Source organism: Myxine glutinosa, chromosome 11, assembly GCF_964187855.1.
Source record: "Myxine glutinosa chromosome 11, kmMyxGlut1.1, whole genome shotgun sequence".
NCBI classification, from domain to species: Eukaryota; Metazoa; Chordata; class Myxini; order Myxiniformes; family Myxinidae; genus Myxine; species Myxine glutinosa.
In genome coordinates this window covers 117,415,357-117,439,678 of record NC_136271.1, presented here as the reverse complement: position 1 = coordinate 117,439,678, position 24,322 = coordinate 117,415,357, and the positions used below count along the sequence as shown (strand labels likewise).

Below are 24,322 nucleotides of genomic sequence, written 5' to 3'. Positions count from 1 at the left end.
TTTCATATTAATCGGACAAGTAGTTAGCGAGCTATGTCCAAAAAACGATTCAACCAATCAGAGAGCAGCGAGCTATCACGTGTGCCGAACGTGGCGAACAGACTCTGCCTCGGACGGCACATTTGAGAGCGTATTCATTTATTTCACGTTGGCAAACTATGTTGCCGCTATGTTGGCGTTAAACTATGTTTTAAAACTAATTAAAACTAATTTGCGATTCTTTCGCTTTCCTGTGCGTTTGTGCACGCCATGGCGATTTCTTTACCAAACTCCGCAAGCCGTTCGCTTTGGACCAAACCATTTCATGTAAATAGAGGGGGGGGGGGGGGGGGGTTGTCACCGTACTCGCAAGCCGTTCGCTTTGGACCAAACCATTTCATGTAAATAGAGGGGGGGGGATTGTCACCGTACTCGCAAGCCGTTCGCTTTGGACCAAACCATTTCATGTAAATAGAGGGGGGGGGTTGTCACCGTACTCGCAAGCCGTTCGCTTTGGCTTTGCGAATGGACCAAACCATTTCATGTAAATAGAGGGGGGGGGGTATAATTTTAGATATATATATAGTACGGGCATGCCCTAGTATTCAAAAATATACACAATCTGGGTCCATCATCTAAATTCTAGACTCTAGAGGGATTTTTAAAAACAGATCGCAGGTACAGTGGAGCAGTGGCATGTCGAGAAAAAATGACGCTCTGGGCAAGATGTCGAATCCCCTAGGGTAGGGCCTAGGTCTTTGGAGAATGAGTGTGTGTGTGTGTGTGTGTGTGTGTGTGTGTGTGTGTGTGTGTGTGTGTGTGTGTGTGTGTGTGTGTGTGTGTGTGTGTGTGTGTGTGTGTGTGTGTGTGTGTGTGTGTGTGTGTGTGTGTGTGTGTGTGTGTTCAGGGCTGTAACCTTTTTACCATTTGAGTTTTGTCATCAAATTTTCACCAAAGCTTTATCTATCTATAATTCCAGTAATCTCTGTGTGTGTGTGTGTGTGTGTGTGTGTGTGTGTGTGTGTGTGTGTGTGTGTGTGTGTGTGTGTGTGTGTGTGTGTGTGTGTATGTGTGTATGTCTGTGTGTTTGTCTGTGACCGCTGTTTCTCGACAACCACGGGTCCGATATACTTGAAACTTGCCAGGTATATTGCTGGGGACCTGAGGATGTGCCCCTTTTCAAGGTTTCATATTAATCGGACAAGTAGTTACCGAGCTATGGCGATTTCTTTACCAAACTCCGCAAGCCGTTCGCTTTGGACCAAACCATTTCATGTAAATAGAGGGGGGGGGGGGGGGGTTGTCACCGTACTCGCAAGCCGTTCGCTTTGGACCAAACCATTTCATGTAAATAGAGGGGGGGGATTGTCACCGTACTCGCAAGCCGTTCGCTTTGGACCAAACCATTTCATGTAAATAGAGGGGGGGGATTGTCACCGTACTCGCAAGCCGTTCGCTTTGGACCAAACCATTTCATGTAAATAGAGGGGGGGGATATAATTTTAGATATACGTATATATAGTACGGGCATGCCCTAGTCTATCTATAATTCCAGTAATCTCTGTGTGTATGTCTGTGTGTATGTCTGTGACCGCTGTTTCTCGACAACCACGGGTCCGATATACTTTAAACTTGCCAGGTATATTGCTGGGGACCTGAGGATGTGCCTTTTCAAGGTTTCATATTAATCGGAGAAGTAGTTACCGAGCTATGTCCAAAAAACGATTCAACCAATCAGAGAGCAGCGAGCTATCACGTGTGCCGAACGTGCCGAACAGACTCTGCCTCGGACGGCACATTTGAGAGCGTATTCATTTATTTCACGTTGGCAAACGATGTTGGCGTTAAACTATGTTTTAAAACTAATTAAAACTAATTTGCGATTCTTTCGCTTTCCTGCGCGTTTGTGCACGCTATGGCGATTTCTTTACCAAACTCCGCAAGCCGTTCGCTTTGGACCAAACCATTTCATGTAAATAGAGGGGGGGGATTGTCACCGTACTCGCAAGCCGTTCGCTTTGGACCAAACCATTTCATGTAAATAGAGGGGGGGGATTGTCACCGTACTCGCAAGCCGTTCGCTTTGGCTTTGCGAATGGACCAAACCATTTCATGTAAATAGAGGGGGGGGATATAATTTTAGATATATATATAGTACGGGCATGCCCTAGTTATAAGAATATGGAGAAGGCAAATTCATAATTTTGTCAAAAGGTCAAAGGTCAGCATCACATAAAATCATCCATTTTCATGTGAATGACCTGAAATTTTAAGAATTTGCATATTAGGTCAACTAATTTGTTCACCAATCAAAAGCTAGAAGCAGATTGTTTTTTTAGATCTAAAGTTCAAAGGTCAAGGCTGCATAAAATCATAAATTTTCATTTTGTATTTTTTAAACTGTTTTGGTTATTTTGAGCATACGGAATAAGAGGAAGAAGAAGAAAGAAGAAGTCTAAATACAAACGGACGCAGACGGGCTTTGCATTTTCAGATGCTTTCTGGTTTAGCAGTTGAAACTGCTGTTTAGCTCAATTTCACTGTTTAAATTTTGAAATTCGGTTCAGGTTAAGAGTTTGTGGAGCGCATTGCATTTTAGTGTTAAAACGTTGTGTGGAAATAAAATGAAGGCACAAGCACCGCCATGTCAGGACTCTATGTACAAGGACTGACATCCTCCCACCCCCACCTACCACTCCACCCTCATACAACTCTCTCTCCAACTCCTCCTCCCACTCCTCCCTCCACCTCCATACAACTCTCCCTTAATCCCTCCTACCCCCTCCCACTCTTCCCTCCACCCCCATACAACTCTCCCTTAATCCCTCCAACCCCCTCCCACTCTTCCCTCCACCCTCATACAACTCTCTCCCCAACTCCTCCTCCCACTCCTCCCTCCACCTCCATACAACTCTCCCTTAATCCCTCCTACCCCCTCCCACTCTTCCCTCCACCCCCATACAACTCTCCCTCCAACTCCTCCTCCCACTCCTCCCTCCACCCCCATACAACTCTCCCTTAATCCCTCCTACCCCCTCCCACTCTTCCCTCCACCCTCATGCAACTCTCCGGACTTCACCGGGCAGTGTTCGTACCTTCATTTCATTTTCGCACACAGTTAAAAACTAAAATGCGATACGCTCTACAAACTCTTAATGTGAACAAATTTTCAAAATTCAAACTGTAGAATTAAGCTTAACAGCAGTTCCAACTACTAAAAAAAAGTGTTTATTTGCTAAAAACGTTTCATTCAAAAAACGCATCTCCGGGCTGTGTTGGCCGACCCAGCTTGGCCGACCAAAAGTGCCAGCCCCCAAATGTTCCGCTCAGGGCGGCCACCACCTTCACCCTCTCCCCCTCCCCTCGTTCCGCGAATGCAGCGGGCCAGCGGGCCAGCGGGGTGACATCCTATCCCATGGAAGTAGGGATTAGGTTAAAATTATTAAGTTAAATAAAAAAAACTAACCCCAGAAGGAGACCGACAGCCTCGCTTAAATAAATGAATATATACACTTAGTTATAAAAAACGCTAGATAATATATGATAAATTTTGCCAGAGTTCACTCCAGATCTGGACATTTATTTAGTCTACAGGATCCGAATTGAGATTTAGATGATATGCTTCAATTATGCAATAATAAATCGATCGTGTTTCCAAGCCAAGGCATGTTTGAATAGGCCAAAACAAAATGATGGTTTAAGAACCCAGCGAGTGGCAGTGGGCTGACCAAGATGGCGGACCACAATATTGCTAAGGCTTTTTGTTTTTTCTTATGAGCATCTCCTATCCTATATAGGCCTATATATCCTATATCCTATATAGGCTTTGTCTTATGAGCAGGATCCTAGGATCCTGGGTTCGAATCCCGGTCAATTGCTGAATTAACGCCAGGGGGGTTGACTCAGCCTGTCATCCTTCCGAGGTCGGCAAATTGAGTACCAGTTCACTGGTAATTCCCTGCTTGTCATTAAAGGCGGCAAAAAGGGTTGGCGTCAGGAAGGGCATCCGGCCGTAAAACATTGCTTCAAAAAGGGGACCGAAAAACAACAACAACCACACTTCCCGAAAAAGGCCAACCCCCGCTTGCGGGGAAAAATGGCCTCTAAAGGTGGTTTTTATGAGCATCTCGTTAATCATCTTCAAAAAGGGTGTTATAACACACCCAAACACCCAGTTTTCATCATTGCAATTTGTTGGAGGTCCAGGTGTATGCAAGCAAAGTTTGGGGCCGCTAGGTTTCATGGTTTTGGAGTTATGGAGGAGACAGACAGACGGACGGACGGACAGACAGACGGACGGATGGACACTGCCTTTTATTATTATAGATGGGGCCATGCGTGCGAGTTCCAGAGCCCGAACACCCTTTAAACCCCGAAGACTCTTAAGATCCTCAATACTTCAATACCCTTAAGATCCCCAACACCCTTTAGACCCTAAGAACCCTAAGACCTCCTAGACACCTAAAACCCACAAAACACATAAAACCCATAAGACCCATAAGACTCCAAAGACCCTTTAGAACATTTATAACCCTGAGACCCTTTTAGACCTTTAAGATTCCTAAGACTCTATAGACCCTTTATAACCCTAAACCGTTAAGACCCCTTAGACCCCTAAGACTCCATAAGTCCCCTAAGAATTCTAAGACCCTGTAGAACCTATAGAACACATGGGAATCCTTAGACCCCCTAAGACCTTCTGTCTGAGGGCCTTCTGCAGTAATACTTGAGGGTCACCAGCCATAACCAAAAAGCCCCCCATTGGCAAACCGCCTCAGTACCAAACTAAAGGTGCGCAAATTATAATTAACCTATTAATTACTTTTGTCTGTCTTTTTAAGGTTCTGTTTATCTTGGTTGGTAGTATAGCGAAACGTCCCACGTGGCAAAGAGTAAAGTCCCACGTGGCATGGAGAGAAAAAACGATGTCTATGGCAACAATTTCTCCCCATTATAATCAAATGGGATGTTTTGTGATTTTATTATTGCCAAGCATCAGCAATTTTTCAAGATATCAGATTGAAATGAACACAACTTATTTGTACGCATGTGTAGTATATGTGCATAAAATCTGGTCAAAATTAGTCAAAAGTCAATGCCATCCAAAACATGTAAAACACCTAGTAGGTGGCAATTAGAACATGTATCAACCAAATTTGTTTTGCATAACATTCACCTATCAGGCAGGTGTTGCATGAATGCGTATGGTGCACTTTTTAGGCTGCCCGTCACATCTGCTAGCATTCTCTGGGAGACATCTAAGATTCTTCGGTGCCTTTTGTAAGGACTGTTCATTGTGGGCCGGCACCCTGGCCATAAACCTTTGATTGGCAGCCAATAAGTAATGAGCTACGTTGACGCCTTGGCCAATATAAAACAAAGACGATGGGATTATGAAGGATGAAGGATGTTGGAAGTCAAAGACGGTCACTGCTTGCTTCGGGAGATAACCTTCAAAGTTAGGAAAGTCGGCTCTGGCCTCAGATGTACTTAGAACAACAGACGACTCGTCACACTAATATCATCTCAAAGGATGTTACACAATCTTCTATAACTGCATATGTGTCCACATCGGTGACTCTCTCCATTAGGGTCAGTTGTTTAAGGTGGATTTGGGGCATCATAACAATTAGGCTGTTCACTGCTTGGCCACTTCTCAAATGGCCATACTACACATCCCTGCTCTGCCAAAAGTGTCTGCTCAGCCAGTCCCTCTGCTACACTTAAACAAAACTCTCTCACCTTCCCTGAACACTCATCTCAGACAAGCTAATCGGTGCGTGCACCGACCAAAAGAACACTCACAAGCACAGTAGCCTGAATGTGCTGCCTGCAGGAGCAGTAAACTTTCAGCAAAGAACCAACTCTTAAAAACGGCCTCCTCCAGACCTCATCCCAACTCCGCTCGATCAAGCCCCTAACTGTGGGCTTCTCCTAAACCGAGGCACCACTCTGTTGCTTTCACATTGCAGGCAGGCAGGTTGTCTCTATGATTTTGAATACATTTTCTATGATATTTCTCCCTCTACTCTCTCAGTCACCTGACCTTCCCCAGCAACTCCAGGGGGAATTCATTCCTCCAGTAATCCTCTTATGGCGAAACTTACAAAATCCAGGCTGAATGCATACCTCAAGTCCTTTGCTCCTCACTTCTCCTGTCTATGGAATAACCTTCCAGAAGCCCCCCCCCTCCCCCCCACTCTTCCCTCAAGAGATCCAAGCAGACAGTGCATCCCATCCTGACCCATGATCTTTACGACCTCCATGACCCTTCTAACCCAACCCTCTTACTGGTTTTAGTTTGAATGAGAATTATGATTTTATATTATAAAAGGAGCCATGATTGTCTGTTGTGCTATAACTTGAGAATGAATTAACAGATGTCAATTAAACCAACAATGATGGATTCAGGGAACATCCAGGAACGTTTGTGATGGAAAAAAAGGAAGGAAGGTTTGTGTGTGGCACACGCGGCGAAACTGCAAATGCCAATTTGCAACTTCGGAATGATCTCTCTCTCTCCCTCACCCTCCCTCTTCTCTCTCGCCCCAATGTCAAATAAATAAATAACATATCCTCCAGCACGCAACATCGCCGTGGCGCCTTTGGTGCCCAGCACAGCCACTGTGCAGAATATGGACATGGAATTGGGAGGGGGCTGTGTACAATAATTGATTGATTAATTGTGTAATAAAAATAAATAAATAATATTCGTAAAATAATTAATTTCCTCTTCTATTGGCCAATAGCATGCCACCACTTTCATCGGAATCTGTAACTTTTTGAAAATTAAATAATTAATCCATTAATTGATTCATCAATAAATCAAAAAATATCCATTATAGCCAAATCACTTGGTCACTGTCGTGTCCAAATATCAGCTTCCCAGCTCAAAAGGTGCCTGAAATATTGCTCAGATGAGAAAGGAATTAAATTAATACTTAATAGATAGATAATAATTAAGTAATTAATTAATTCATCAAAAAACAAAACAAACCTTTTTTGCAAAGCACTTGTTCATCAGTGTCCAAATTTCAGCTTCCTAGCTAAAAGGATGGCTGAGATATCGCCCGGACAAACAAACAAACAAACAAACAAACAAGAAGGAAAACAAGTACAGACACATTCAAAATACACCGCCCCATGCCAAATAAATTAATAACATATCATCCAGTGCGCGACATTACCTGGGCGCCTTTGGTGCCCAGCACTGCCGGTGTGCAGAACGTGGAGATGGAATTGGGAAGGGGCAGTGTACAATCATTAATTGATTAATTGCATCATTAAAATACATATATGATAATCGTAAAATAATTAATTTCTTAATCAGTTTGGCTAATAGCATACCAAAAGCACAAGTGTTTCATCTTGATTTTTTTTTCTATACTGAATCGAGGCTCGTATAAGAGTTAACACATATAATATATAACAAAGGGAGCGAGAGACAAGAGGCGGAGAGAAAGGGAAGCACAACAACAGTAGAGAACAGGGACATCGGGAGATCTGTGGAAGGTAGAGGTGTGGGGTGACATATATCTGAATCTTTAACTTTTTGAAAATTAATTAAATAATTAATTAATCAAAAAAAATCAATCAATTTATTGATTAATCAATAATTAATCAATTAATTGATTGATTAATCAATAAATGAAAAATAACGTTTATAGCCAAATCACTTGGTCTCTCTTGTGTCCAAAGATCAGCTTCCGAGCTCAAAAGGTGCTTGAGATATTGCCCAGATGAGAAAGAAAATAAAGAAGTGATTAATAATTTAAATAAATAAATAGTAATCGTAAAATAATTAATTTTTTAATCAATTGGCTAACAGCATATTGAAACCACCACCGTTTCATCCAAATCTGTAACTTTTTGAAAATATATTAATTGAGTCATTAATCAAATAATTAAATAATTAATCCATTAACTTATTAATCAATAAATCAAAATATCCTTTACAGCCAAATCACTCAGTCATTGTCATGTCCAAATATCAGCTTCCTAACTCAAAAGGTGCCTGGTATATTGCCTAGTTGAGAAAAAAAAATTAACAAGAGTATAGTCAGGTTCACTATGTTTTGTCGTTCAAAATCATGGTAGATTAGCAAACCTATACATTTTTGGAAACGTTATTACATGGAAAATCTGAAAATCAATGTTTACATTTGCCAATTCCGACCAATTCGATTCGACCAATTCGACCATTCGACCAATCGCTTTGATCGACCATTCGACCAATTCGATCGATTCGATTCGATTCATCGAATTCGATTCGATCGACCATTCGACCAATTCGATTTGCCAATCAATTTGACCGACCTTTGCTTGTGTGGAACGGACTGTGAAAACGATGCGGACTATATTGTCGGATACGACACACAGGACAGTGATGACGAACTCTAAATGGCATATTCTGTAATCGTGTATGTTTGATGCCATTGACTGCCTGTGTATATTTTGTCATTGACTGCCTGTGTAGATGTGAAGTTATACTGACTGCATGTGTATATATGATTTTGCTGACTGCCTGTGTATGTTTGGTGATATGAATTATTGTGACACATTTTGATGTTATTAACTGCCTGTACAAAATGATAACATGTATTTGATTATGCAACTTATCGCGAATATAAAGACAGTATTTTGCAATTCAAAACCTTTGATTCGTGTCTTACCATTCCCCATAGCACTAATTTGATACTTTCATTTGATTCCTTGTCCCTGAAAATATAGGTTTAGTATATTTTAAAAAATTTTTAGGGTAATTAGAGGCAGAAATAGAACAAAATATGTATTTTACAGTGGCCATTTTGAAAAGCCAAAATGGCCGCCATACAGGTATCTCTCCAAATGTAAACATTGATTTTTAGTTTCCTTATGCTATAACCTTTCCAAAAATGTATAGGTTTGCTAATCTACCATGATTTTGAACGAAATATAATTTATTGACATAGTGAACCTGACTAGTACTTTATAAATCGATAATAATTAAGTAAGTAATCAATTAATTGATTATTTAAAAAAAAAAAACATCGTTTTTGCCAAAGCACATGCTCACTATTGTGTCCAAATTTCAGCTGAGATATCGCCGGATAAACAAGTAAATAAGCAAACAAATAAACAAGGAAACAAAGAAATTCAATGAAAACAGAGTACTCCCTTTCGGCCCACGTCATCGCCGGGCCCCCTTTGGCGCCCGACGATGACGTCATGCAGCGGCGGGAGATGGAATAGGGAGGGAGCAGGGTACAATTATTAAGCATAGGCTGAAGGTATATTATACTAGCTTGGCTCGGCTCGCTGCGCTCGCAGCCAAACACCTCACAGCCAAGCGTCGTTACTGAAGCACGGGCTTATTTTAGCTGAGGATAATGACTGTACCGGAGTTGCTGTGTTGTCATGATTTACAGCAATCATAATACAAACAATTACTTTGCACAAATGTATTTGTTGTGTTTGTGATATTACATTTTTATAGGCAATTTAGGTTGAATATTTAGGTTGAATGGTTTTTTTCAAGAAAGAACCCCTCAGCACACACATATGGGAGGGGTAGGTGCAGACTGGAAGTTTGGGACGATTACACCTCACCACCACGTAATTCAAAACACCTCACCACCAAGTAATTCAAAACAACTCACCACCAAGTAATTTAAAACACCTCACAGCCATAAAACACGAAATAAAAACACCTCACCACCACAAAATTAAAAACACCTCACCACCACGAAATTAAAAACACCTCACAGCCATCAAACACATAAAAAAAACACCTCACAGCCATAAAACACGTAATAAAAATACCTCGCAACCACGAAATTAAAAACACTTCACAGCCATAAAACACGTAATAAAAATACCTTGCAACCACGAAATTAAAAACACTTCACAGCCATAAAATACGTAATAAAAACACCTCACCACCACGAAATTAAAAACACTTCACAGCCATAAAATACGTAATAAAAACACCTCACCACCACGAAATTATAAACATCTCACAGCCATAAAACACGAAATAAAAACACCTCACAGCCATAAAACACGTAATAAAAATAACTCACCACCACGAAATTAAAAACACTTCACAGCCATAAAACACGTAATAAAAACACCTCACAGCCATCAAACACAAAAGAAAAACACCTCACAGCCATAAAACACGTCATAAAAATACCTCACCACCACGAAATTAAAAACATCTCACAGCCATAGAACACGAAATAAAAACATCTCACAGCCATAAAACACATAATAAAAACACCTCACAGCCATAAAACACGTAATAAAAACACCTCACAGCCATCAAACACAAAAGAAAAACACCTCACAGCCATAAAACACGTAATAAAAACACCTCACAGCCATCAAACACAAAAGAAAAACACCTCACAGCCATAAAACACGTAATAAAAATACCTCGCAACCACGAAATTAAAAACACTTCACAGCCATAAAACACGTAATAAAAATACCTTGCAACCACGAAATTAAAAACACTTCACAGCCATAAAATACGTAATAAAAACACCTCACCACCACGAAATTAAAAACACTTCACAGCCATAAAATACGTAATAAAAACACCTCACCACCACGAAATTATAAACATCTCACAGCCATAAAACACGAAATAAAAACACCTCACAGCCATAAAACACGTAATAAAAATAACTCACCACCACGAAATTAAAAACACTTCACAGCCATAAAACACGTAATAAAAACACCTCACAGCCATCAAACACAAAAGAAAAACACCTCACAGCCATAAAACACGTCATAAAAATACCTCACCACCACGAAATTAAAAACATCTCACAGCCATAGAACACGAAATAAAAACATCTCACAGCCATAAAACACATAATAAAAACACCTCACAGCCATAAAACACGTAATAAAAACACCTCACAGCCATCAAACACAAAAGAAAAACACCTCACAGCCATAAAACACGTAATAAAAACACCTCACAGCCATCAAACACAAAAGAAAAACACCTCACAGCCATAAAACACGTAATAAAAATACCTCACCACCACGAAATTAAAAACATCTCACAGCCATAGAACACGAAATAAAAACATCTCACAGCCATAAAACACATAATAAAAACACTTCACAGCCATAAAACACGTAATAAAAACACCTCACAGCCATCAAACACAAAAGAAAAACACCTCACAGCCATAAAACACGTAATAAAAATACCTCACCACCACGAAATTAAAAACACTTCACAGCCATAAAACACGTAATAAAAACACCTCACCACCACGAAATTATAAACATCTCACAGCCATAGAACACGAAATAAAAACATCTCACAGCCATAAAACACATAATAAAAACACCTCACAGCCATAAAACACGTAATAAAAACACCTCACAGCCATCAAACACAAAAGAAAAACACCTCACAGCCATAAAACACGTAATAAAAACACCTCACAGCCATCAAACACAAAAGAAAAACACCTCACAGCCATAAAACACGTAATAAAAATACCTCACCACCACGAAATTAAAAACATCTCACAGCCATAAAACACGTAATAAAAACACCTCACAGCCATCAAACACAAAAGAAAAACACCTCACAGCCATAAAACACGTAATAAAAACACCTCACAGCCATCAAACACAAAAGAAAAACACCTCACAGCCATAAAACACGTAATAAAAACACCTCACCACCACGAAATTAAAAACATCTCACAGCCATAGAACACGAAATAAAAACATCTCACAGCCATAAAACACATAATAAAAACACTTCACAGCCATAAAACACGTAATAAAAACACCTCACAGCCATCAAACACAAAAGAAAAACACCTCACAGCCATAAAACACGTAATAAAAATACCTCACCACCACGTAATAAAAACACTTCACAGCCATAAAACACGAAATAAAAACACCTCACAGCCATAAAACACGAAATAAAAACACCTCACAGCCATAAACCACGTAATAAAAACACCTCACCACCACAAAATTAAAAACACCTCACAGCCATAAAACATGTAAAAAAGCACCTCACAGCCACGAAATTAAAAACACCTCACCACCACGTCATTTAAAAACACCTCACCACCAAGTAATTCAAAACACCTCACCATCACATAATTCACAACACCTCATCACCAACTAATTCAAAACACCTCACCAACACATAATTAAAACACCTCACCACCACGTAATTATAAATACCTCACCACCACGTAAATCAAAACACCTCACCACCATGTGATTTAAAAACACCTCACCACCATGTGATTTAAAAACACCTCACCACTATGTGATTTAAAAACACCTCACCACCACGTCATTTAAAAACAACTCACCACCACATAATTCAAAATACCTCACCACCACATGATTCAAAACCACCACAACGTTATTAAAAACACTTCACAACCACGGAAACAAAAGTTTGAGGGAGTCGTTAAGTGACAACACAGACACTGCCCAGATGTGTAGATATGTAGATAAATGACTGTACCCGAGTTGCCGTTTTGTCATGGTTTAAACCAATCATAATTCAAACAATTATTTTGCACAAATGTATTTGTAATATACGTGATATCACATTTTATAAACAATTGAAGTTGAAAAAAAAAAATTCACCAAAAAATTCCAAAAATATATATTATATATTGGAAACATTTTCAAAAAAAATACCCTTAGGACATACCGACGAAGACCTTTGTTGGTCGAAAGCTTGTCGAATTAAAGATCGAAGTCCTGAAGCTACGTCCGCATCTTATTCAATCTCCCGATTATGTATATATATATATATTGTTACGGAACCCAACGTCGGCCTCTGTTCCCCTTACCGAGGGGGGATTAATCCCCTCGTCTCTGACTGACCGACGGGGTCCCTGACACTGCCCAGCTACCTCCGGAAAGGCAGGTGCACAGCCCCGTTCGTATCGCGGACAGATGTTAATTGCCGAGCGGTTTTTAGCAACCGCGGCACGAACTATTAACAATTACTAGACCCGATTCCTGAACGTTGGCCAAATCGTGCCACAGGTATTCAATGTGGAAACCTCAAAGACGAACGGATATGAAGAAGAAGAAGAAGAAGAAGAAGAAGGAAAAAGGTAGGAAATACGAATATGATTTATTACTACTATTTACAACCAAAAGAAACCAAGGAGGAGGAAAGATAAGAAAATAAAGACAGAAAGAATGGAAGGAGACACAGTGCAAATATTAGCTTATATATTACAGTCTTACTTAACCCCAAGGACAAGACAAAGACAGACTACGAGCACACTTACACGGGGGATGATGGCAGGAACGAATGCTGGAGGTGGATAGCTGGAGGGAGAGGAAGGTCCACGGGAACTGGGTCACGGTCGGGCCGGGAGCAGCAGCTCCGTTCCTCCGCGGCCACGGTCGGGACTGCCGTCAACGCCCAAGCTGCGGTCGTGCGAGCTGCCGCGGTACGAGCTCCGCCGGTTCAAGCTGTTGCTGCTGTTCGAGCTCCGCTGGTGGAGTCAAAGCTGCCTGGTGGAGCCAACGCTGCCTGGTGGAGTCAACGCTGCTTGGTGGAGTCAAAGCTGCTTGGTACTGCTCGTGGTACTGCCTCTGGTCTCTTCTGCCGCATCTCTCTCTCCCACTCTTGCGCGTCTCTTCTCTCAAACATCTGCCGACCTCTCCCTCTCTCTGACTGACTCCCTCAAAGGCTTCCGTGCGCGCTTTTATTGCGCCTGGGGCGATCAAGCCGCCGGCCTTCAGGACATGCCCATCGGCGAGCTCGCCTCGGCCCTGATTGGCCGCGAGGGTCCACCGATCCCGCCCCCAGAGGAGGCGTTGGCAAGGCCACGCCTTGTTCCTGGCGCTGGGCTGACTCCTCCCACCTTCCGCTCCGAGATGACCTCGTGCTCAATGGAGTCTTGCAGCGAAAAACACGGTCCCATGGTAGCAGCGGCGAATGCAGAAAACCGCCCAATGCAATTGGCAATTGACGACAAAGGGGGAATGTGAAGGGAATCTACCTTATTTGAATTCGGTGCAATGGAGTGTTAATTAATGGAAGACAAAGCCTTAATCTAATACACATAATAAGGAGATAACTACTGAACAAGGAGGAAATCTAGGATTTGCTACGTGATTGTATATGGAATAACTACGGGAATGACCTTTGACCTTTATACACCAAATGGAGGAAGGAGGGTGATATTTTACAACAATAAAAAAAACACAATTCTCATATCCACAACAATATATATATATATATATATATATATATATATATATATATATATATATATATATCGGAGAATGATACCGCATTTCCCCCAACTTAATATATGCAATATAATTATGCAAGGAATGAGTACTTACTTAGTAATACTGTTCGAAACAGAGAGCAGTACATACCCTCAAAAATACTCTACCCCAGGACTCATAATTATCTCCCAGCACAGTTTGTGCACTCTTTGGGAATAACAAGTAGCCTGTTGCAATACTTTCAACATACTATTAGTTTGGCTTCAAAGGGAAGGTCTAGAACACCTACCCATGGAATGTAGAGCAACAGCAACATATATGAATACCAAATATGAATAATTTGTACGTACTGCATTCTGATATCATGATATATCCCGACAGAGCGAAGAGACTGGAAGCAGAGCTGGCAGTGAGCTTTGAATGAGACACCTGAATTTAAAAGGAAATGGTAGTTACATGAATCGTCACATGGACAAATGATGAAAGACAGTGCAGATGAAATACATGGAAGGCATTCATGTTATCTTACTATAATTCACCAAATGTCTGTCTGTCTGTCTGTTCCCAGGTACCGCAAAAACGGCTGAACCGATCGCAACGACATTTTGGGTGGGTAATCCTGGGACCCCCTGGAGTAAAATAGGCTATATTGTTTTTCCAATTTTCCCCCAATTTTCCAGTTTTTCCAAACACGATGGAATAATATTTACCGATATGAACAGTGATGTGGCTTTTATTGAAATTCTACAAATACTGTTTAGATTTTGATGATTTGCGTGTGATTTGATTTAACGGATGTTTATATAAATCGTTTAAAATAAAAAAAGCCTTCAATTTCTGATATTTTACCTTTTCATTTTGGCCTCCCAATTGAAGACCCGCCCGTAGGGCAGGTACCGTTGCTAGTCATATTAATTAACTTATCACTTGTGGTACAGAGCTGTAATGGTGGAAACTCCACGAAGGTCAAATAACACCACTCCACCACTCTCACCACTAACTCTGCTCAGCACCCACTTACCACCTGTGTGTTTCAGGTGCCCAGGCCCTCAGGCATGGTGGCGAATTGTCAACCCATGCCCTCCCCTCCCCCCCCCCCCCCCCCCCTACCCATTCCTTCACCTTTCCCAGACACTACAGGAGCGTTCACACAACCGTCATGTCGATGAACCTTCGTAACCTCATCTTAAATAGTTTTATAAACTACTGTACACGATCATAGACGAAGATCATACAATCCTGATGTGCATATAGCCGTGCTAAGTCATTTGCATGTTGGTCATGTAGGCCTACATCAAATGTGGTGAGTCACTGCCAAGTTTGTGTGTGTGTGTGTGTGTGTGTGTGTGTGTGTGTGTGTGTGTGTGTGTGTCACGATGCGTCACCGGTAGCCTTCACCATCAGGACCAGCGATGAGGTGAGTGACGTATTTGAGGAAAGCTTGTATTTGGTGAATCTGCACACGAGACTCATCACTGTTACAAATGTGTTGTGCAGAGATGGAAAACATCAGCATTTTTTAGTTGGCTGAGTTCACCTGATGCACTTGACCATCCCAGCAGCCAATGAGCAGAGGGAGCTTGTGATATAAACCATGATGGGAGGCTAGAATGAAACAAGGCCATGTTAGTATGGTGACCTGAACTGTGAGGCCTGATATGTTGACCGGAATAATCCAACATGTGTATGTATGTGTGTATTGTTGGATATTATCTCCAAAATGCAGATTTCAGAATATGAAACGAAGCCCTCCCAGGTCTCAAAGTATCCACCTTTTGTGTGTATGTACATAGCTGGAGCAGGTGAGCTGCTGCTTGGCCGCCTGCCCATGTTCATTCTCATGCTCAAACTGTTCACTCATTCCCAATTCTCCTGCCCATGTTCATTCTCATGTTCAAACTGTTCACTCATTCCCAATTCTCCTGCCCATGTTCATTCTCATGCTCAAACTGTTCACTCATTCCCAATTCTCCTGCCCATGTTCATTCTCATGCTCAAACTGTTCACTCATTCCCAATTCTCCTGCCCATGTTCATTCTCATGCTCAAACTGTTCACTCATTCCCAATTCTCCTGCCCATGTTCATTCTCATGCTCAAACTGTTCACTCATTCCCAATTCTCCTGCCCATGTCATCCTCATGTTCAAACTGTTCACTCATTCCCAATTCTCCTGCCCATGTTCATTCTCATGCTCAAACTGTTCACTCATTCCCAATTCTCCTGCCCATGTCATCCTCATGTTCAAACTGTTCACTCATTCCCAATTCTCCTGCCCATGTTCATTCTCATGCTCAAACTGTTCACTCATTCCCAATTCTCCTGCCCATGTCATCCTCATGTTCAAACTGTTCACTCATTCCCAATTCTCCTGCCCATGTTCATTCTCATGTTCAAACTGTTCACTCATTCCCAATTATCCTGCCCATGTCATTCTCATGTTCAAACTGTTCAGTCATTCCCAATTCTCCTGTCTATGTCATTCTCATGTTCAAACTGTTCACTCATTCCCAATTCTCCTGTCTATGTCATTCTCATGCTCAAACTGTTCACTCATTCCCAATTCTCCTGCCCATGTTCATTCTCATGTTCAAACTGTTCACTCATTCCCAATTCTCCTGCCCATGTTCATTGTCATGCTCAAACTGTTCTCTCATTCGCAATTCTCCTGCCCATGTTCATTCTCATGTTCAAACTGTTCACTCATTCCCAATTCTCCTGTCTATGTCATTCTCATGTTCAAACTGTTCACTCATTCCCAATTCTCCTGTCTATGTCATTCTCATGCTCAAACTGTTCACTCATTCCCAATTCTCCTGTCTATGTCATTCTCATGTTCAAACTGTTCACTCATTCCCAATTCTCCTGTCTATGTCATTCTCATGTTCAAACTGTTCACTCATTCCCAATTCTCCTGTCTATGTCATTCTCATGTTCAAACTGTTCACTCATTCCCAATTCTCCTGTCTATGTCATTCTCATGTTCAAACTGTTCACTCATTCCCAATTCTCCTGTCTATGTCATTCTCATGTTCAAACTGTTCACTCATTCCCAATTCTCCTGTCTATGTCATTCTCATGTTCAAACTGTTCACTCATTCCCAATTCTCCTGTCTATGTCATTCTCATGCTCAAACTGTTCACTCATTCCCAATTCTCCTGCCCATGTTCATTCTCATGTTCAAACTGTTCACTCATTCCCAATTCTCCTGCCCATGTTCATTGTCATGCTCAAACTGTTCTCTCATTCGCAATTCTCCTGCCCATGTTCATTCTCATGTTCAAACTGTTCACTCATTCCCAATTCTCCTGCCCATGTTCATTGTCATGCTCAAACTGTTCTCTCATTCCCAATTCTCCTGCCCATGTCATCCTCATGTTCAAACTGTTCACTCATTCCCAATTCTCCTGCCCATGTTCATTGTCATGCTCAAACTGTTCTCTCATTCCCAATTCTCCTGCCCATGTCATCCTCATGTTCAAACTGTTCACTCATTCCCAATTCTCCTGCCCATGTTCATTCTCATGTTCAAACTGTTCACTCATTCCCAATTCTCCTGCCCATGTTCATTGTCATGCTCAAACTGTTCTCTCATTCGCAATTCTCCTGCCCATGTTCATTCTCATGTTCAAACTGTTCACTCATTCCCAATTCTCCTGCCCATGTTCATTCTCATGTTCAAACTGTTCACTCATTCCCAATTCTCCTGCCCATGTTCATTCTCATGTTCAAACTGTTCACTCATTCCCAATTCTCCTGCCCATGTTCATTGTCATGCTCAAACTGTTCACTCATTCCCAATTCTCCTGCCCATGTTCATTGTCATGCTCAAACTGTTGACTCATTCCCAATTCTCCTGCCCATGTTCATTCTCATGTTCAAACTGTTCACTCATTCCCAATTCTCCTGCCCATGTTCATTGTCATGCTCAAACTGTTCACTCATTCCCAATTCTCCTGCCCATGTTCATTCTCATGTTCAAACTGTTCACTCATTCCCAATTCTCCTGCCCATGTTCATTGTCATGCTCAAACTGTTCACTCATTCCCAATTCTCCTGCCCATGTTCATTGTCATGCTCAAACTGTTCACTCACTCAGTCTTCATTTAGTTTGTTTTTCATGTTTTCAGAATGCAAGCACAATTCACGAGTAAGTAGAACGGAACTCAATAGAGAGCATAGCTGCACCAGGCTGAACATTTTACATTTTGTGTCCCACTGATCTGTCTGCATCAGTGGGACACAAAATGTCTGCATCCAGACCTGAACCAAAATCAAATCAGCTTGTTAGTGTCACTTAACCTACTCATCCACAAAGTTTCGCCCGAATCCATACATTACTTTTTGAGATATCGTGCTATACATTGTTTTTGGCCCTATCTTTCAATGTTGAAGAATCATTTAAGAAAGTCTACTGTCTGGAGATCGAACCGGATTTTCACCAAAATCAAATAAATTGGTCCTTGTCATACACCCAACCTGTCCACAAAGTTCCATCCAAATCCATCCACAACTTTCTGAGATATCCGCTCATAACCGCTCTGAGATAACCTCTGTTTGATCTGAGATAACCGATCAACGCTCATAGACAAACAGAAAACAAAAAACCCTTCGGTGGTGGACGTAATAATATAAAGATGTGTGAGTTGAAGCAGGTACATGGAAATGGTGTTTCAATGTGCAAGTACTGAAACTGACTTGCACATGGAAACATCATAGGCCACAGTAATATACCTGAAAAACAAGCGTTATGATGAGTGTTCATTCGTGGCATACAAACTATATCAATGTTATGAATTCAACAAACCTGCTCAAGGCTGCAATGGCACATTATTCTTCAAATTTCCTTGAAAGCTTTTCATTTTGCCTTGATTGCTCAAGCTCTTTTTTCCTTGGGTTTCTAAAACTTGTTTTACCTGGAATGCTGAAACTGGTTTTATCTGGAATGCTGAAACTGGTTTTATCTGGAATGCTGAAACTGGTTTTATCTGGAATGCTGAAAATAATGCTGAAACTGGTTTTATCTGGAATACTGAAACTGGTTTTATCTGAAATGCTGAAACTGGTTTTATCTGGAATTCTGAAACTATTTTTTATCTGGAATGCTGAAACTGGTTATATCTGGAATTCTGAAACTAGTTTATCTGGAATGCTGAAACTGGTTTTATCTGGAATGCTGAAAATAGCTTTACCTGTAATGCTGAAACGAGTTTTATCTGGAATGCTGAAAATAGTTTTACCTGCAATGCTGAAACTGGTTTTATCTGGAATACTGAAACTGGTTTTATCTGAAATGCTGAAACTGGTTTTATCTGGAATTCTGAAACTATTTTTTATCTGGAATGCTGAAACTGGTTATATCTGGAATTCTGAAACTAGTTTATCTGGAATGCTGAAACTGGTTTTATCTGGAATGCTGAAAATAGCTTTACCTGTAATGCTGAAACGAGTTTTATCTGGAATGCTGAAAATAGTTTTACCTGCAATGCTGAAACTGGTTTTATCTGGAATACTGAAACTGGTTTTATCTGAAATGCTGAAACTGGTTTTATCTGGAATGCTGAAAATAGTTTTACCTGTAATGCTGAAACTAGTTTTATCTGGAATGCTGAAACTATTTTCCCTGGGTTTCTGAAACTTGTTTTACCTGGAATGCTGAAACTGGTTTTACTTGGAATGCTGAAACTGTTTTTACCTGGAATGCTGAAACTGGTTTTGCCTGAAATTCTAAAACTGGTTTTACCTTGAATTCTGAAACTGGTTTTATCCCTGGGTTGCTGAAACTAGTTTTGCCTGGAATGCAGAAACTGGTTTACCTGAAATGCTGAAACTGGTTCTATCTTGATTGCTGAAACTGTTTTTACCTGGAATGCTGAAACTGGTTTTGCCTGAAATTCTAAAACTGGTTTTACCTTGAATTCTGAAACTGGTTTTATCCCTGGGTTGCTGAAACTAGTTTTACCTGGAATGCTGAAACTGGTTTTGCCTGAAATTCTAAAACTGGTTTTACCTTGAATTCTGAAACTGGGTTTATCCCTGGGTTGCTGAAACTAGTTTTGCCTGAAATGCTGAAACTGGTTCTATCTTGATTGCTGAAACTGTTTTTTCCCTGGGTTGCTGAAACTGGTTTTACCTTGATTGCTGAAACTGGTTTTATCTGGAATGCTGAACTGGTTTTATCTGGAATGCCGAAACTGGTTGCGACAATACTGAACAATGGTAAATGATGTTGAACACTTACAATGGGATTGTGAGGTTGAAGGAACCAGCATCCAATGGGAAATGCATACATCCTTATGGGGAAATTGTTTCAGCACCTATTTATATATTATGTATGCAAAATGCAGAACCTTGATCCCTGTGCCATCCCCACTTTTGTTTTTTTTGTACAGGATACATAGTCGAGGCTCGTGAAGGAGATACATATTTCGGATCAGGATGTAACAGAAAAGTAACAGCAGAGAGAGAGGGGGGTGGGGGGCAGGGTTGACACACCCACAGCAGGGTTGAGGGACAAAATAGACGGATACTTGGACAAAAAAAGGATATGCGGAACAAATTAGGGCACCTTATCCCTATATGCCTCTTACCTTCCATTCCTTTACTCCTACCTCCTCCCAAACTTCATTACTTGCAAAATCTAAGATTTCTCAAGTATATTGTTTGGTTTTGTGTTATTCTGTCTGTTTGTGTGTTTGTTTGTCTGTCAATCGTCTACAGGTCACATTTAAAAACCGATTTTCACAAATATTCACCAGACGGTAGAGTTGGTCATAAGGATGAAGCCTATTGATTTTGAGGTGAAATGTCAAAGGTCATCTTCAGGTCAAATTTCTAAAGTCACCATTTTTCATCTGATTGACTTGAAGATTAAATAGCCATTACAAAATGCCACACTGAATTAGGAAAACAACTATTTTTGAGGTCAAAAGGTCAAAGGTCAACACAAGGTCAAACTTCCAAAATCATAAATTTTCAGCTGAACAATCAATTTTCATCCCATTGACTCAAAAATTAAACAGCAATTACATAGTGCTTCACTGAATTTGGTAAACCAACTATTTTAAGGTCAAAGGTCAACTATAGGTCAAACTTCTAAAATCATCAATTTTCATCCGATTGACTGGAAAATTAAACAGCAATTACATAGTGCTTCACTGAATTGGTAAACCAACTATTTTTGAGGGCAAAAGGTCAAAGGTCAACTCAAGGTCAAACTTATAATATCGATTTTCATCTGAAAAATCATCAATTTTAATCTGATTGACCCGAGCCTTGATTAAGATCATCAATGTTAATCTTAATGAAATGGACAATTTTATGTATCCATGGCACCTTTTTGGGGGGGGGGGAGGGGAGGGATGGATTTTGCAAGTATCGTGCTCTGCATGACATCTTCTTGTTCCCTTCTCTCTGAATTCTTTCCACACCTTCCTACTTCCTTTCTCTCCTCAATCATCCTCCTTTATTTTTCCTAATTAAATTCTCTGAATTGATCCCTCTCTCTCTCTCTCCACCCTGGTTTGTACGCATTCAATAGAAGGCCTCTGACAGCGTCTGCCTTTGCTTCAAATTGATAAAGAAATGCAAAGAGGGCACGATACCGATATTCGTTGTTTGATCAGAAAAGCTTGACCGATCCCGTATTTGGATATATGTTATTACAAGGTACAAAGTAAACACGACGTTTCCAGATAATTTCCAATTAGCAAAGAAAACCTTTCCCATCCAGCATATTCATTAATGTCACAATTATGTGTCAGATTTCGAATTTGCAAAGAGACATTTTCAGTCGAAATCTAAGGAAAAACAGCAGGCCGCCCGCTGCTGAATCCCTTTCATCAGACGTGGAAAAGATAAGCCGCAGGTCAGTTACTTGGAACATGACCTTCAATGCCAGCAAGTCACCCACTTTCACACTGCCTCTCCACAAAGATTGATAATGGAACAATCCACTTCACTGGAGAGCCACTGAGAGAGATGCAGCCCCTGGAACCCCTTGGTCTCATTATTATCTGCCGTAACCTTTTGTGGGATGAATAGATCTGTAGTCGTCGTATGAATCATATGAACGATCTCTTGTGAGCCAAGGCATTCGTGAGCCGCACCGAGGGGCGCTGTGTACAGGGCTTTCAGACAGGGCTTCAGCTGAGCATGGCTTGCCACACTGAGATGGTGATCCTGATGAGGCAGTCGAAAAAAGGTCCTTGTGCACCATTGATATTTCAAGGAAAGAGCCTAAATCCAAAGCGGAGACATGTTGGTTGGCTCTATTTTATAGAAGCTTACAGATGGCCTAATTCCTCTTGCCCTCTCCTATCTCTGTGCTGCCCAAGCCATTCCAGGCAGGTCACAACCATTCCTCCAGAAACTCTCACCTGTCTACTCGCTCAAAGTCTAGGCTCATTGCTGCCCCCATTCTATCGAATGCATTCATTCGCCGCTTTATTCTCCCGATTGTGGAATCCTTTCCCTGTGTCCGTTGTTCAAGCCTGCTCACTTCAGCCTTACAAATGCACTGCCCACCACTGCCTTGTGCGCTTCCCCTAGTCTACACACAATGATTAATTCCCATTTTGTTCCTCTCCAAGCTACTGGTACTAATTTTTGTGTGATTCCTCCTCGCCTTCTTGTGAATGTTCACCGCCCCTATCCCCAAATACCCTTTGTTGTTCCGTAAACCTGCTGTTCTTCGTCGTTTAGCTCCTCCATGAGCCGAGACAGTTGTATAATTAAATAAAACTCTCATATCAGTCTTAACCATTTTGTATTTGGCATGGACTCGCGTTGTTATGGCATTGAAGTTCCGCTCATTTTCATGGAGGACGTGGCACAGGTGAAATATGTCGAACGACCATTAGTCGTGTCGACCTTTTTTGTGCAATTTATTTTTCTTTCCCTGTGGCTCAAAAACGGACGGCTTCGTACGATGGAGCTCTCTTTCGGTCTTTCCTGACATCTATCCTGACTCTTTTGGTCACAAGAGGAGGAAACCCCAGAGAAACCTGCGCGCGTTGATCCGACACGTGCTGCACGCGCTCTTCGCCGAGTCGCGCGCCCAGGTTCGCTCGTACCGAGTCGCGCGCCCAGGTTCGCTCGTACCGAGTCGCGCGCCCAGGTTCGCTAGTACCGAGTCGCGCGCCCAGGTTCGCTCGTACCGAGTCGGAGATTACGGTGACCGACGGGGATCCCTAGCCGGAGACTACATCATGGATCTTGCCAAACGAGGCGGGCGGAGTGAAATGCTCGGGATGCGCATTGTCCGACCGGAGAACTCACGTGCCAAATAGCGAAGAATATGAGCGCCGAGCAGAGGACCAGCGCCAGCATGAAGCAGAACGTGGCGAAGCTGAACGCCATCCCAGAGTGAATTTGGTCGTTCAGACACCGGAGCTAAGCCTCCAAGGGGGTTCAGCCAGCGGTCGAAGCGGCGATGGCATCCACACTTGCTTTGTGTTAACAGTATATACAACAACAGGTCGTCCGGTCAACGACCAATCAGTCTCGGTATGACCTCCCACTTTCAGTAGATACTAATAACACCAAGATAAAGCTATTTTGAACTCGTTGGCTGTTCAAAAACATGAGCTATTTCGAGCAGCACCGCCAGAAAATGTGCACTTTCCCAAGCGTCGATCTTAGATGATCTGCGAGGGTTGATGGAAGTCGTGCCCTCGCCGGACCCTGCTGGGATGTCCCTTGGGTGATCAGGGAGCGCAGAGCAGGTAGTGGAGCAGCGCGCGCGTCCTGCCACCGCGTGCCAGGAACGTGGGAGGGAGAGGGGAGTGTGTATGGGTGGAGGAGAGGGGTTGTCCTCCTCCGAGTGAGCATGTTTCACGCCTTTCCCGAACCGTAGGCGTGACGCACTCTTTAGCATTGTTATTCTCATTGCGACCTGGCACTACACCCGCTCATCATGTCGATCCCACACCGATGATCTCTTGACAAATTCATTTTCTCCACTGCTGAGGAGAGGGTCGTTTTGATTTGTCGCTGGAACCTCAAAACGCCATCGATGACGACATCGGAACGAACACCAATGGGGTGACCAATACATCACATCCTGATTCTTTGGTACAGATATCAAGACTGGGAGA

The 24,322-nt window shown here is 41.8% G+C and overlaps 1 protein-coding gene across 2 annotated transcripts in view; it reads right to left on the bottom strand.

Moving 5' to 3' along the window:
* The window catches only part of LOC137436937 (protein cornichon homolog 1), a 141,592-nt gene extending 117,602 nt beyond the window's left edge, over positions 1-23,990 (bottom strand). The window contains exon 1 of one of the 2 annotated variants that reach the window (XM_068131175.2): positions 23,505-23,990. In XM_068131175.2, coding sequence (XP_067987276.1) covers positions 23,505-23,585 — 81 coding nt within the window. In that variant the 5' untranslated portion in view covers positions 23,586-23,990. The remainder of the gene's footprint in view (positions 1-23,504) is intronic. The other variant, XM_078787072.1, reaches the window with a different exon arrangement.
* Positions 23,991-24,322: the final 332 nt, after the last annotated feature.